Source organism: Drosophila gunungcola, unplaced genomic scaffold (genome assembly GCF_025200985.1).
Source record: "Drosophila gunungcola strain Sukarami unplaced genomic scaffold, Dgunungcola_SK_2 000138F, whole genome shotgun sequence".
In the NCBI taxonomy this organism is placed as follows: domain Eukaryota; kingdom Metazoa; phylum Arthropoda; class Insecta; order Diptera; family Drosophilidae; genus Drosophila; species Drosophila gunungcola.
This window is the reverse complement of record NW_026453299.1, coordinates 52076-69493: the sequence shown is the minus strand read 5'-3', so window position 1 is coordinate 69493 and position 17418 is coordinate 52076. Positions and strand designations below refer to the sequence as shown.

The following is a 17418-nucleotide window of genomic DNA, read 5'->3' as shown; positions in this document are numbered from 1 at the left end:
TATTGGCACCGTTCTTAGTTTTAGTTATTTTTATAAATGTCACCATATTATGTTATTTGTGCTAAAATAACAAGCTCGTGCTTGGTTTCGTCAACGTTCAACAAATATTAAGAACAAGAGAACCGTGTCCGGAAGGGACGTGTTCTTAATATAATGCTATGGTATAAATGGTAAATACAAATTTCAAATAAACTTTTTTTGTGCCGCCCCAAATGTTGTTGTATTAAACTAAAAAGTTACACTAGTATTTTGGTTTCTGCGTATAAATACTTTGCCTTTCTGTTGAGGGTAGCGCTATGTAAGTGGAGTTACGGGTATCTCGTTGTCGGAAATCTTGACTATATCAAATGGTTTCTTAATTTGGTTTGCATTTCTAAGCAACCGAAACACTGTAATACTTAATTGATAATAAAAATAATTACTATGTTTGGGGAATGGTTTAGGTCAAACAATGGTGTTAAGGCAGCTGACTTGGGAGAGGATGATGTTGGATGGACTAACATTAACGAGGAGGTGGATGTGGTAACACCATTGGTCATTTTACACCTGCAAAAACTTGGAATCGAACATTTTCAACTGCCTGATATGAAAGAGAGCATTTCGATAGTAAGTTTGAAGTTTCTTGCACATTTAAGCAACTAATGATTTTTTTTAGAAGCCCTTTTTTATTACGTATGATGCTGGACTATACCTCTCAAATGGGATAGTATATAATCTCTCTGGCATAGCTCGACATGGGAATGCATATATGACGTATCAAGGGAAATCATTTTTAAGCCGGTTTTATTTAAGAATAAAACATTTACAGGTAAATTTCACGTTTATCTATAAAATTTTATCTATAAAATATTAGGACTAGCTTGTAATTACTCGCAATGAGCACGCTTTGCCAATGGTTGTGGTGTTGTTCTTCAAAGATTGCACGAATAACTCTATGAAATATTTTATTTTCTCTCTCCTGCTCTTTTACTTGCGCCTTGTCTAACTTACTACATAGTATCTGTATGTGTTTCACAAGCCACGCTTAATCGATAGAAAAATTGTGCTTATTAAAAAGAAATAAAATAATAAAAATGTCGAAAAAAATTAAACAATTTATTATACGTATAAGCTGAAGAGACTCCGAACAAGAAGACATGTCTGAGACTGTTATATTTACCACAAAGAACACGGAAAGGGTCATAACAGGGCATGTTGTCAGCATCCATCTGCATCAAAATATATATTTTTATTTTTCTGCTGGCTCTGCGATATAATCTTGAATTCTCAATGCAGGGGATTAGTTGGCAGAGCTAGAGCTCACATTGATCTGTGGGTTGGGCTCAAGCGGTCCTGTGAGTCCTGCAGGGAAGATTAGTTGCTTTAGAGGGCAGGTGTACTTAAACAACTTACTGAAGGGTTCAATGCGTTAAGTCATCAATTTAGTAGCAAAAAACTGCTGAGTGAGTCACCTTATCGTAACACGTGGGTGCCCCAGTTCCTTTCAATTCTGTTTCTCAATAGAGAAAAACACTTTTTAAGGGATGACGCCAATGCATCTAGCATCGCGATTGTACAAGATTTTACCTAACCACAGTCGTTATTCGAGAATTTATAAAGGAACAGAACGGGAGAAACCTTGGCTTAGCCAACAAGAAAGTATCATATAAGGATTTTAGCAAAGTGATCATACAGAGCTATGTTCTGCAGATTTAAAAACAATCAACAAATTTGACGAAATGTCCTTGTATATATCAAAATCAATTGCAGTTGGTTTACCCCGGCATTAGAAGAAAGTGTGTACTGTAGTATGCTCACACATCGGGTACACACTGTACCAGTTATATCATTGCAACAATGTGGCATTTGTTTATGTCCTAATATTCCCAGCACTTCAAGTTCGGAGTAACTCGACTCACACAACAATGTTATGAACATCCTAAATGCTGAGCCGGCATGTCCGCATGCGCGGCCGAACATTCGGTTACCATGTGAGCATAACACTCTCTCTCATGCGCGGCCGCTGCATTCGCCGCGTCGGCCGCGGTGATGCTCGCGCAGCTATGCGAATTGTAAGCCAAGCCAATTTATTCTTAAGAGAAGCGGGACATTCAAGAAATGACTCCCGATCGAAATAGACGGAATAATAAAACCCAATATATATATCATAACTTTACATGGCGACCGTGACATGTGCACATGTGAAGTGAACAATTTATAAAGCGAAATGGTTAAAGAGACAAAAATAATAAATAAATAAAAGAAGGCAGCAAACAACCCTCAAACATGGTGTGCAAAATCATCGATAAAACCTTGTGTATGAAAAAACATTACAAAACTCGTATAAGAAATTTATAAACCAAAAGCCAATCGGCAAAAATAAGAAACAACACACGAAATCAACATTTTAAGTCAGCCTGTGCGATGACCAGCACAAGCACCGCCTGAGCCCAAAAGGCCCGGACAACAGAAAAAATAATAAAAACCAACTTAGAAAAGGAGAAGGAGATAGAATAATTGACCAGGACATGTGTGGAAAACATTGCAAATCCTTCTACACCAACGAAGGAAACTAAAGTGTGGAAGGAAGGCAGTCCGCCCTCTGCACCATCGTGGGAGTCACCTGCTCCTGTTGAGCAAAGGGACGCACCAAGCCTACTAGAGTTGTGTCCCAACGAAGGACCAATATCTGAGTACAGGGAACGACAAAAGTCCAGCAAACCCATCCACAAACGAAAAAGAAGTGCAAAAAGGGTAAAACTCCTGCAACAAAGAAGACAACTGAAGGACTACAGGAATATTGCAACGACCTCGTAGGAGAAGGAAGTACATGAAAGGAATATTAAAGAACAGGACAAAATACTTTGCAAACGAGCAAAGTATCGCAACAAAGGCTGCATGTATGCCAATGCCTAAGTTGCCCTTAATTTGAAACTTCTAGCCCGAGCCGATGCGCGAAAGCGCTGTTTGAAAAATACTAATCACTGTTAGGCTATATACTAGCAACATATAACTGATTTTGGTTTATATAGAGCAAAATATTGTAAATCAGGTATATAAAGATAACACAAAAAAGAAAAAAAAATTTCAGTTTTATTGAAAGGAAATTTATGCGATTATGCCAGCAGACATTTTATTACATTTATTTAATTAATCAAATTTGAATTCATAATTGATGACTTTATTTTGCTGAGTGGTTCTAAGGCCCTAAAATCAATAAGAAAGCAAGGCAGGGAAAAATGCAAAAACAGGACTAATAACGTATATCTATTTAAAATTTCTTTAAATGAATGAATAACAATAAAATAAATAAATTCTCTACAGAAAATCATAGTAATTATAATAATACCTACATATTAGAAGTATATCTACCCAAAATGGGAATTGTAGACGTTAAGTCAGTGGACTCCACTGCTAACGTTATTAATAAAGTAGAACCAAACAATATTGACCTATATTGGGTGCATATACTCTTAATAATAATCATTGTCATCTTGAGCGCAAATTTTGTTTAGAAAATATACAAGTTGCAGAATAAATGTTTAAGGAAGTATTTAAGTAGAACAGACGATCTAGATAAGATCTAAGAAAAAAAAAGGCTAGAGTATTCAGTTTCTCTAAATATGAATATCCAAGAGAGTATTTAGACGTTCGGTTTATGTAACTGATTGAACACCTGGTAACTGTAACACCATAAATAACACTATTAAGAATCATTCCAGGCATTCGGGTAGAATCAATTGAAACGGACTTCAGTATTTTTGGTAAGAAATGATTTTAACAAGATCTAAATCAGAACAATCGTTAAAAAAAATAAAAAAAAAATTTAATACTATAGAATTGGATAGCTGTCTTGATGAAACAATTTAGAAAGCGTGCAATAACCATTTTCATTGTCATAAAACCTTCGTTACCATTACTAATTTTGAATATGACTATATGAAAAAATAAAGGGTTTAATCCTAGATAATTTGCCATACGTCTCAGTAAAGGTGATCGTGGATTACCATCCTATACTCGGTGAAACCACGATCCTTATGGTAAAATTACATAGATAATATTGCCATGGAATGCAACGATACCAAATTTTTGAAAAGGCTCAGAGAAAATCTAATATCGATTAAAGAAAAATTCAATTTAGTTATCTATGTACCTACCACTCTTAATACCGCAATAACAGTTGAAAACGATGACGAATCAACATTGGAAGAGCCAACTGGCGTCGATCAGACAGAATCAGAAGAGTTCAACGCGAAAATAAATACTATCCCAGCCGTTTTATTATCAAACGTAGATAATACAACATAATCGGACTCAGACTCAAGCATAACTAAGAACAAGAACTTCAAAATGGCACAAACAAACATTGACTTTATTAACACTGCATCAAAGCTTATACCAGTTTTCGATGGTAAAACAGAAACTTTAACCAGTTTCATTGATGCATTGCATATAATAGAGTTAATATAAGTCGAACACGAAAGCCTAGCTGTCTCTTTAATAAAGACAAAGCTAAAGGGTGTAACCAGAAATCTGATTGGAAACGAAACAACGGACGGACAGACGGACATGGCTAGATCGACTCTCCTAGTGATGCTGATCAAGAATAAATATACTTTATAGGGTCGGAAACGTCTCCTTCACTGCGTTGCAAACTTCTGACTGAAATTAAAATACCCTCTGCAAGGGTTTAAAAAGTAACGTCAAAGGCGCGACTGTAGAATTATTGTCAGCAAAGCTAATGAAACTACAGCAACGCAATAACACACCAATCAATACACAGATGACGACGGCTTTAGAAAGTGCGTACATAACAGACGGCTTAACACTAGAGCTAGTAAGAAGTTATTCCACACAGCAAGCAGTAAAAGCATTGACTAAAAACTGCACGATTGATAAGGTAAGACTTATCATGCAAGCCGGCAATTTCAACACAATGAATGACGCCGTTTCAAAATTAATAAACAACTGGACAACCAAACCCGGTCCTTTACTACAACAACTATACTATAGAGGTAATTTTCGTGGTCGTGGTAATAATTATAGTTGCTACAACAATACCAACCATACCTTGGTCGCGGCAACTACAGAGGAAACTCAAGGGGCCGTGGCAACTCGAGCAGAGGCTACAATAAAAACAATACAAATAATGTAAGAATAGCCAATGACACTTCGGGAAACTCCCAAACCCCTTTAAATACTCAACACTAGAGAACGTAACAGTTCATACTATTAATCTCAGCCAGACTTGTCTTTTTGGTAGACACAGGTGCCGAAATCTCTACAGTAAAAGAAAATTCCAAAATATATTTCAAAACGTACAAGATAATCACATAATAGATATAAGGGGAATAAGCCAAGAAATTACTAAATCCAAAGGCTTAACATTAATTGAAATACAGACAACCAAGTACATAATTCAACACGATTTTCATATCGTAGACTTACGCTTAGCTATTCCTTGATTTGGAATTGATTTCATTAAAAAATACAACTATCAATTAGACTTTCAGCCATCTGAAGATTGGCTTATAATAAGACCAAACAATCAAAAATTTCCAATTTATGTTCCATTAGAATACAGTTCTGGCAATAGCTCAATTCTTTTGCCAGCAAGATCACAAGTCATTAAAAAAATAAAATTAAATTCAAAAGAGGACAGTGTTTTAATCCCAACTCAAGAAATTTAGCACGGAATTTATATAGCAAGTACCATAGCTACAACGCAAAATGCCTTCATAAGACTACTGAAAACAACAGACGAAGATAAAGTGTTCAGTGCGAATAATTTAGAATATAAATCACTGTTGAACTACGATAAAGTCGAAGGAAACAAAGAAACTAGAGAAAAGTCTGTTTTATCCCAATTGTCAAAAAAATTTCTCCCCCACAATTCAAATTTATGTAAAAAACATAAAGACACATTCGGATAAGAATCCGAACGAATAAGCGCAAATAATTTATACAAACAAAAACTGAGATTAAAAGATTATAAACCCGTATACATAAAAAACTATTGAAACCCACATAGTCAGGTGAACGAAATTGAAAAGCAAGTCGGAAAATTAATCACCGACGGGATAGTCGAACCCTCTGTATCTGAATAGAATAGCCCATTATTGCTTGTCTCAAATAATCAGCTCCAGATTCCGAAGAAAAGAAGCGGCGATTAGTAATTGACTATCGTCAGATGAATAAAAAATTACTATCCGATAAATTTCCACTTCCTAGAATTGATGATATTTTAGATCAACTAAGTCGAGCAAAATACTTTTTATGTCTTGTTTTAATGTCAGTATTTCACCAAATAGAACTCGAAAAAAGCTCAAGAGATATAACTTCCCTTTCAACGAGCAATGGCTCGTATCGCTTCTCGCGATTACCTTTTGGTTTAAAAATAGCGCCAAATAAATTTGGATAATGACTAATGCATTCTCTGGACTTGAACCTTTAAAGTTATAGGTTGCTCCGAAAAACATATGCTAAAAAGTTTAACAGACGTTTTTGAGAAATGTAGGAAATACAACCTAAAGTTACATCCTCAAAAATGTTCATTCTTTATGCATGATGTGTCTATTCTAGGTCATAAGTGCACAGATAAGGGAATACTACCAGACGACAAGAAATATGTTGTCATACTGAATTATCCAGCCCCACACGATGCAGACAGCGCAAGACATTTTTTAACATTCTCCAATTACTACATTATAATTTCAGTCAGAAGTTTGCAACGCAGTTAAGGAGACTTTTCCGACCCTATAAAGTATATATATTCTTGATCAGCGTCAGGAGAGTCGATCTAGCCACGTCCGTCTGTCCGTCTGTTTGTCCGTCTGTCCATCCGTTTCTACGCAAACTATTCCCACAGTTTTATAGCTATCTGCTTGAAACTTTCCCAAAAGTTGTCTTTCTATTACTATAGTCGTCCGATTTTGATGAAATTTAAATCGTAATTCTGAAATATTTAACCATTACTAAATGTCGAAGAACAAAACAAAAAATTAAAAAATAGCAAAGTTATAATTTTATTTCATTTATTTTTCCTATTGTTCCAATGGGAGCTATATGCTATAGTCGTCCGATCCGGCTCGTACCGACTTTTATACTACCTGCAATAGAAAGACAACTTTTGGCAAAGCTTCATGCAGATCGCTTTAAAACTGAGAGACTAGTTTGCGTAGAAACGGACGGACAGACGGACATGGCTAGATCGACTCTGCTAGTGATGCTGATCAAGAATATATACACTTTATAGGGTCGGAAACGTCTCCTTCACTGCGTTGCAAACTTCTGACTGAAATTATAATACCCTCTGCAAGGGTATAATGAAACTGGCCATAAGATAGAGCCTAATAATAATATAACAATTTTCAATACAAAAAAAATAATAAAAATAAGGAACTGTCTCCTAAGAATAGATTAAAAAAAAATTTAATAGAATAGATTTTGTACGAATTTTAGGCCATTTATAAGAGAAAAATAAAATTACATCAAATATTTCTTTTCTAAAATATTTAATTTTTTTACTGTAATAATAAAAAAATACGAAAAATATATATGATAATAAATAATAAGAAATAGTCGCATAAATTTTTAAGTTTTGATTTTACTAACTTTTCCAATATTTACTATATTAACTAACAAAATATATATATTTAATACAAATTTAATTTATATATAATATATAATATTTACTCATATAACACAATATTTAACAAAATAACTCCATAGATTACGTTATTTTTCAAAAGAAGGGAGATGTAGTATGCTCACATATCGGGTACACACTGTACCACTTATATCACTGCAACATTGTGGCATTTGTTTATGTCCTAATATTCCCAGCACTTCAAGTGCGGAGTAACTCGACCCACACAGCATTGTTATGAACATCCTAAATGCTGAGCCGGCTACCATGTGACATTCAAGAAATGATTCCCAATCTAAATAGACGGAATAATAAAACCCAATATATATATCATAACTTTACAGTATTACAGTAGTCTCCAGAAGTTTAACTTGCAGTCTAGCCAAAAGTCCTCAGCAGACCATGAAAACGACGATGGGCAGTATATAAAAGCCAGCAATAAGTCACCCAAGTCTGTGCTCAATATTATTGCAGCGGCCTGTAATTTCGACCTTGAATTTGAACTAAAAATAGAATATGATGGATGGTTGGCTGTAAAAACCTTATACCTAAAATTCCATAGATGTAATAATTACAGTTATAATGTGTTTTTTGTTAACTTAAACAGGATAAAGTCAATTGAGTTAGGGGAAATATAGTGCTCTACCTCAAGACTTTTGCCAGAGAGACCATTGGCATTTCAAAACGACATCCGGTTACCAAGATTAGACAGGCCTCCCCTTCCTATTGAGCGAAACCATTTGCAGAAGTTTATTTAGCGAAACCATTTGCAGAAGTTTATTTAGCCCATTGTTAAAACTTTTTCCACAGATTATTATTTTTTTTTTGTTTGTATGTATGATTTTTACATTTCAGGAAAGTGTTTTTTTTTAGATCATTGTTCATATAGCTTTTAAATATTAAAATAACTTTATTTTAAATGAATTTGTATAAGCACATTTTTTCGGTCGTCACATTCACATTTTTTCTAATTAATTTAATGCCTATTCGCACTTACTAGGCAAACTATAAAATAGCTTCTTGCACCTACCATTTGATGCTGCTACAAACTCAACAGCGTTCAGTCTGGCCGTCCATCTGTCCGTCGGACGAATATATAATATCCCATAGGAACAATCGGAAAAAGATATGAAATATTATTACTTAGCTGTTTTTGAATTTTTTTTTAGTTCTTCGATATATAGTAATGGTATATTATTTTCAAATTATGATTTAAATTTGATTAAAATCTGAAGACCATATAATAACCTAAATGATATATAGTATTCATGGAAACAATCAAAATATAAAAAAAAAGGATAAAAGTTTAAATTTGACGCAGCTTAAGACAAAATTAATTACAAGAATTAAATTTTACATAAAATAAAACTTAGCGACCCTAGCTTTAACTATACTATAAGGAGAATTAAAATGCTTATTAAGTTATCTTAACCAATCGTTTCTAAAAAGCTAAGTTTCGTACTTGTAGCGTTAAAAACACTTTGAAATAAACTAAAATTAAAATGAGAGTTACGATTGTTATAATTGAAGCTTTAAATCAAATTTAAACCGTTATATGAATGAAGTAAAAACTAAAACTAAAAACAGCAAAATTATCATTTTTTTCTCTCTTTTCTCGAATTATCCTATGGGAGCTATATGATGTACTTCCTGCAACAGGCAGACAACTTTGGAAGAGTTTCATACAGTCGGCTTTAAAAATGAGGGACTAGTTTGCGTAGAAACGGACGGACAGACGGACGGGCGAACAGATAGACGGGTCAAGAAAATATGTATTTATAGGGTCGAAAATGTGTTTCTCACTGCATTGCAAACTTCTGGTCGAAATTATAAGAACCACTGCAAGGGTATACAAATATGGGACCTATATATAAGGTCAAGTAAAAAGTAATCCATTATTAGAACAACTAATGACTTTAGAAATCTGTATCTCGCGTTGTATTAGTCCGATTTAATTTTAGTATGTGTAGTTAGACAGTTGAGCTTTGATACTATAAAACTTCTTGTGATCGATAACACAAACGCTTTGAGAGCTCGATAAGTATGGAGATCGGTAAGGAAAAACTTCGCTATATTTTAGAATTTTTCTTTGACAAGCCGAACCCGCAAGCCAGGCAGCTGAAAATGTAAATGGAGTATATGGCCCTATTACTATAAGTGTCATTCAAGCAGTAAATCAATTGCCCAGGAGCTAAACATTGCTCAAAATACAGTTTGGAACCATTTAACAAAGGCTGGATTCACAAAAAAGCGCGATTATGGGTTGTAGAAAAAATTGTGCTTATTTGAAAAAATTCGATTATTTCTAACCATAAGAAAAAGCTTTGAAGTTCATATACAAATAAAGGAATACTTTTTACTTGTCCATATATAAATGCATGTTGGTCGCTGTTTCGGACGTCGAGGACTCAAAACCTGGAAACCTGGCTTATCATGGGTTCCCTGGTGTTCCTGGAAAAGTAAATTTCGCCTAAAGGAAAGAAAAACATAATTGAGAACAAGAACTTCGAAATGGCACAAACAAATATTGACTTTATTAACACTGCATCAAAGCTTATACCAGTTTTCGATGGTAAAACAGAAAATTTAACCAGTTAACCAGTTAATAAAAGGCGAACACGAAAGCCTAGCTGTCTCTATAATAAAGACAAAGCTAAAGGGTGTAGCCAGAAATCTGATTGGAAACGAAACAACGGACGGACAGACGGACGGACGGACAGCCGGACATGGCTAGATCTACTCTCCTAGTGATGCTGATCAAGAATATATATACTTTATAGGGAAGGAAACGTCTCCTTCACTGCGTTGCAAACTTCTGACTGAAATTATAATACCCTCTGCAAGGGTATAAACATACATATATATATATTACACATATAACACAATAATTAACAAAATAACTCCATAGATTACGTTATTTTTCAAAAGGAGGGAGATGTAGTATGCTCACATATCGGGTACACACTGTACCACTTATATCACTGCAACATTGTTGCATTTGTTTATGTCGTAATATTCACAGCACTTCAAGTGCGAAGTAACTCGACCAACACAACAATGTTATGAACGTCCTAAATGCTGAGCCGGCATGTCTGCATGCTCGGCCGATCATTCGGTTACCATGTGAGCGGGACATTCAAGAAATGACTCCCGATCTAAATAAACGGAATAATAAAACCCAATATATATATCATAACTTAACAGTACAGTCTAAAGAAGTTTAACTTGCAGTCTAGCCAAAAGTCCTCAGCAGACCATAAAAACGACGAAGGGCAGTCTGTGCTTAATATAATTGCAGCGGCCTGTAATTTCGACCTTGATGGTCATCCATATGATGGATGGTTGGCTGTAAAAACCTTATACCTAAAATTCCATAGATGTAATAAATTACAGTTATAATGTGTTTTTTGTTAACTTAAACAGGATAAAGTCAATTGAGTTAGGGGAAATATAGTGCTCTACCTCAAGACTTTTGCCAGAGAGACCATTGGCATTTCAAAACGACATACGGTTACCAAGATTAGACAGGCCTCCCCTTCCTATTGAGCGAAACCGTTAGCAGAAGTTTATTTAGCCCATTATTAAACCTTTTTTCCGCAGATTAATATTTTTTTGTTTGTATATATGATTTTTATATTTCAGGAAAGTGTTTTTTTTTAGATCATTGTTCATATAGCTTTTAAATATTAAAATAACTTTATTTTAAATGAATTTGTATAAGCACATTTTTTCGGTCGTCACATTCACATTTTTTCTAATTAATTTAATGCCTATTCGCACTTACTAGGCAAACTATAAAATAGCTTCTTGCACCTACCATTTGATGCTGCTACAAACTCAACAGCGTTCAGTCTGGCCGTCCATCTGTCCGTTGGACGAATATATAATATCCCATAGGAACAATCGGAAAAAGATATGAAATATTATTACTTAGCTGTTTTTGAATTTTTTTTTAGTTCTTCGATGTATAGTAATGGTTTATTATTTTCAAATTATGATTTAAATTTGATTAAAATCTGAAGACCATATAATAACCTGAATGATATTTCATGAAAACAATCAAAACATAAAAAAAAAATTATAAAAGTTTAAATTTGACGCAGCTTAAGACAAAACTAATTACAAGAATTTAATTTTACATAAAATAAAACATAGCGACCCTAGCTTTAACTATACTATAGGAGAATTAAAATGCTTATTAAATAATCTAAGCCTATCGTTTCTAAAAGCTAAGTTTTGTACTTGTAGCGTTAAAAAAAACTTTGAAATAAACTAAAATTAATATTAGAGTTTCGATTGTTCCCATTGGAGCTTTAAATCAAATTTAAACCGTTATTCTGAAATAATAAACGATTACTATATATGAAAGAAGTAAAAACTAAAACTCAAATCAGCAAAATTTTCATTTTTTTCTCTCTTTTCTCGAATTATCCTATGGGAGCTATATGATGTCATTCCTGCAACAGGAAGACAACTTTGGGAAAGTTTCATACAGACGGCTTTTAAACTGAGGGACTAGTTTGCGTAGAAACGGACGAACAGATTGACGGGTCAAGAAAATATGTACTTAATAGGGTCGAAAATGTGTTCCTCACTGCATTGCAAACTTCTGGTCGAAATTATAATAACCTCTGCAAGGGTATACAAATATGGGACCTATATATAAGGTCAAGTAAAATGTAATCCATTATTAGAACAACTGATGACTTTAGAAATCTGTATCTCGCGTTGTATTAGTCCGATTTAATTTTTGTAGGTGGCGTTAGAAAGTTGAGCTTTGATACTATAAAGTCATGTGATCGATAACACAAACGCTTTGAGAGCTCTATAAATATAGAGATCGGTAAAGAAAAACTTCGCTATATTTTAGAATTTTTCTTTGACAAGCCGAACCCGCAAGCCAGGCAGCTGAAAATGTAAATGGAGTATAGGCCCTTTTACTATAAGTGTAAAATGGAAATCGATGAGTCTGACCGTCATTCAAGCAGTAAAGCTAAACATTGCTCAAAAACCAGTTTGGAACCATTTAACAAAGGCTGGATTCACAAAAAAGCTCGATGGAAGGGTTTTATAAAAAATTCAGCTTATTTAAAAAAAATCGATTGTTTTTAACCATAAGAAAAAGCTTTGAAGTTCATGTACAAATATTGGTCGCTGTTTCGGACGTCGAGGACTCAAAACCTGGAAACCTGGCTTAACATCGGTTTCCTGGTGTTCCTGGAAAAGTGGAGAACGCCCAAAGGAATGAAAAACAACGACTTGCACTTTTCAATATTAAAAACAGTTACGCACGGCACTTATATTTACTTTCGGGGTTGATGTACTGCTGTGGGTAAAAAGTAAGGTGCATTTTCAATTTAAGCTTCGCGGGCCTAACATTTTGGGCTAGTTATTTTTTCTTGGATTGGCAGGACTGTTAATAACATCTTGGTTTAATTTAATGTCATTGTTATTATCATTACTATATTTACGCTTGTGTTTACTTAACGACCAAGATTGGGTTTTTCGATTCTTACAATGTCTGATTTAATTGAGCAGAGAAGTGCCATCAAATTTTGTTTGCGGAATGAATAATCGGCTGCGGAAACGTTGAGAATGTTGCAGAAAGCCTTTTGTCATTCTACCATGTCGCAGAAAACTGATTATAGTCGAGAACGTGTTGATAGCTTGGACCGCTCCTGACGACCATCGACTTCAACAGATGACCAAAACGTCAATGAAGTAAAGGAATTAGTGCACAAAAACCATCTGTTGACTGTTAGAGACCTTACTGATACGATCGGAATATCAGAAAGATCTGTGAAAACCATTTTGAAAGTCCATGCTCAATTTATTCGTCACCATTTCGCCAAAAACTCGACGCATATCGTTCCGCAACCACCGATTCGCCTGATTTGGCTCCGTGTGACGTCTGGTTTTTACCTAGACTCAAGAGACCACTCCGGGGTACAAGTTTTGAGTTGATTGCGAAGATAAAAACTGAATGGAAGAAGGCGCTTATGGCTATACCGGGACGAAATTTATATATAAGATTTTCATTTTACAAACAAATTTATCTTTATTTTTGCCCACAGTAGTAGAACTACTTAGTCTAGCTTACTTTAATGCTCTTCAAAGAACTGTGGAGACCACAAATTCGGAGCGTTTAGCTTCGCTGAGATCAGAGAGGGAAGGTGGACTGAATATTCCGACCCCCTTGCAAACGCTAGCGTTGCAATACAAACAAAAAAAAAAAATAATAATTTTCTATGTTGTTGGGGGTTGTCGACAAGCCCCTGAGATAATACACCGGAACGGATTTTTTGGGCGACCGCTAATCGCTTTTCGATGGAAAGAAATCCGAGCTTGATCACTTTGGAACACACGTCAGCCCCGACGATCAACGAAATGGGGAATGGGGAGTGGAAAGGTTTGTTCAGCTTCGCTGAGTGGCTGAATCAATATGCGGATCCGAATATTGCGCTCGATTTTGAGAACACCGTTGCTGTGTACACCTTTTCATCTTGCTTCCGGTGTCCACGGACACCAAGGAATGCGAGAAAAGCGCTGGAGCGGTTGTCGAGGAAGCAAGCGATGGACGATTTGCTGAGAAGCGGAAGGGTCATGCAGGTGGAGTGGTGGTCCTGGTCTCATTTCTTGCAGCTATCTCCACTACGACAGTCGCCTTTCGAATGTTCGTGGGCGAGGCAGTTGCGGCAGTACTAGTTTACCAGAAATGCAGTAAGCCGATTCTCAGCGCTCAGCTTTAGGAAACCCTGACCCTTGCGGAGAGAGTGGATGCCCGGGCAGACTGGGCAGCATTTTATACCACTGGTACGTCTCTGCAGAGATTCAGTGTTGCCTGGACGTGGAGCCATATTTACGCTGATCTGGGAAGGATTAATGAAGAAAAGATATATTATAATTGTGTGGGCTACAACTAGGTGCTATATGAGGCGACTTTGTTCGACAAGATTGGAAGATTCCACTGGATGAAGGACGACTTTAGTGTTAAGTCGTTTTATGAACATGGATGTCTACTATGCGAACGTGGCCATCGGCTCCGGGGAAGACAGAATTATTTCTGCCAAGCCGCTATTCGTTGGAGGGCAGATTCTCGTCTTTGATTACCACCATGTCACCAATGTGACGATTTCGATTTTCACTTATTGCGCTTGAAGTGTGCATAAAGTTATTCTTTTTTACATCGCACACAAAATTGCTGAAGGCCGTCCTTACAGTGCTGCCAGCGGTTAATAATGGATTTTGTTTCCCTTCGCTTTAACCTTCGCTAGAAGCGTAGAGAATTTCTCGAAAGTATATTACCGAATGGCTGTGGCCTTATAGAACAACGATTTGACACTTTTAACACCAGCTTCCCGCAGGCCTTCCATATCGGGGGCTTCTGGTGCGAAAAACTACCAATTGAGCTGCTGATGGCTGTAGGCCACAGACTCCCTTACGGCCAACGAAGGTTTTGCTCTAATGTCGTTACAAAGTCCTTTATGCCTCAACATACAGTGTCTATCTAGGAGCGGGTTCATGCTCAGTGTTAAAGTCCCAAATTAAAGGGGTAATTTTAACAACTTATCCACTTATCCAACGTATCGTCCACGCGCCACAAATCCCATAAATGTTGTTGTGTTGTTGCTGTAACGCGTTGATGCTGCGTCAAGGTTGACATTTTCGCATTGCTAAGACACTTATCTGGCAATGCGAGTAAGGACGAGCCAATATTCCAACCAGCGCCCTTGGCCCAGCTTGCATGTGTTTTCTATGTAAGTGTTCCATATGAGGCAAGTTATTCAATGACTCTTCGATAGTAACACTGGGAACATTGAATTAAAGCTAATTGAAGCGTTTGATAATCTTCCTGCTACACTTATGAGAATGCATCCTCCAGATTGAATATCAGCTGTATGTAAGAGCGGTGTCAATTTTTGTAATTCAAGTCTCAAAATATTGTTTAATAGGACAATCTCCTTGCCGTATTCTTGGTGCTGTATCATCGATACCATACGAAGAAGTATCTTGACTCTCGACCACAAGGACAGGCTTAAGCTTTTGAGCTGTTAGATTTGTATTAGCACTAATGCGGTTGAACACGCGAAATATCAATAGCTAAAACCTTTAAAATTTATTTGAGGACATTCTGTTGATTAACTCATCGATAAGGGTTTCACTACAGCTCTGCTTAGTACAACAACTGCTCAAAACAACCACTTTACGCTGCTCAATATTCGTTGTTACCTTATTGGCGACAAAAGTTGTCCAACGGCATGCTGGCTTGTTTAACCACGGGCACACAATGATGGAGTCTGTCCAGCAGTAGATTTCAGAGGTGAGCATTGGCATAATTGGAAGAACCCAACGCGGACTAGCTCTGTATAAAACTCTGCCATCTCAAACACAGTTCACTTAGCAGATCACCGTCCCACCCTAGGTTCTGAAGCCAAATCTCGAGCATGAAGATTTTGGTGCGCACTACAAAAGGCGCGAGCCATCCTGCAGTATCGAACAATTTGGTAATTTGGAAAAGAAGCTGGCGCTTTGTAAGGGACGAAAGTCTTCGCAGTGCTCTCTGCGTCGAAAAAAAAATCGTTACGCAAATGATGGTCACTCGGAATATGACCCATAATATCCTTTTGGTTCGCCTTCCATATTCTCAACGCTAACCCGAAGGAGTTTAGGGCACTTTGTAACTCTTGGACCGAGAGCTGGGCGTCTTTTCTGGAATGAGCCTTCGCTAGTACATCATCCACATACATAAATTGACAAATCACATTAATCGCTTTTGGATGTCTGGGTTGTGTGTCAGTTGACAGTGGTTGAAGCTCACACCAAAATTTTCGCCCTCGTGATTACGGAATAATATCCGCTGAAAAGGGGTGTGCGTCGGATGTACCCAGATCTGCTGATACATCTACGCGATATCAATGCTGAATAGTTGGATGGACTGTACGATTGGGCCAGCATGGAGGAAATCATTTAAAATCGTAAAACTACGCGAAGTGGAAGATAATTGCTCGTGGAATCGTAGGGAAGACTTCTCTCAACAGCCACTTTCATTCTTGGTGGTTGGTTCTCCTCGCAGACGGAATCGGCTTCGTTTGCAACTTCGACGGTCACCTCCCAGAATTTGGTGAGAAGTTTATCCATCGCATGGTCGCATCAGCTTGGACACTTAGGAATGGCAACTTAACGAGGTAAAACCGGTATGACATTATATTGCCGAATTCATTGAAGCTCAGAGACAGAGACAACTATATGGATACTGCGTGAGATTTTTTTGGCTATAAAATCACGGTCACATCGTGTTTCGCTTGCCGATCCCTGCGCAAACATCAGGAGCCCACTGTTGCTCCAATATCAGCAGCCACATATCCATGTGCGGATCCCTGCACGTCGACATTTTGTGAGGAAACCAACGATACCTTGCCGAGCCTGTTGGACTACAGCCGAGAATTTGTCCACTGCCGCCGCCATTGATTTTATTATGATTTTATGGGGTGCGGGAGTTGATTCCAGAGACGAACATAATCTACAAAAAATTATCTGCTGAACTGAACAACCTGGTCCGGTTTACAATTAGATTGTTAGTTCTTTAAGATGCACTAAAGCTCATCTCAGAAAACAGGTAAGACGGTTCCCTAGTGTGGATAATTTTGTGGAGCATTGTCAGAGTTCTGCGCTTTATTACAGATTTAAAATCCAAATTATACATTTTATTTGCGTATTCAGAAACATGGTCACGGGGTCTCATGTTATTATATGCTACTGTAGTATGCTCATACACATTGTACCGCTTATAT

General features: G+C 36.6%; 1 protein-coding gene across 8 annotated transcripts in view; it reads left to right on the top strand.

Annotated features, from left to right (window-relative positions):
- The window catches only part of LOC128265602 (uncharacterized), an 84377-nt gene that overhangs the window by 39580 nt on the left and 27379 nt on the right, over positions 1 to 17418 (top strand). For all 8 annotated transcript variants that reach the window (XM_053001740.1, XM_053001744.1, XM_053001746.1 and 5 more), the window contains 2 exons: positions 444 to 606; positions 656 to 808. In XM_053001740.1, coding sequence (XP_052857700.1) covers positions 444 to 606; positions 656 to 808 — 316 coding nt within the window. The remainder of the gene's footprint in view (positions 1 to 443; positions 607 to 655; positions 809 to 17418) is intronic.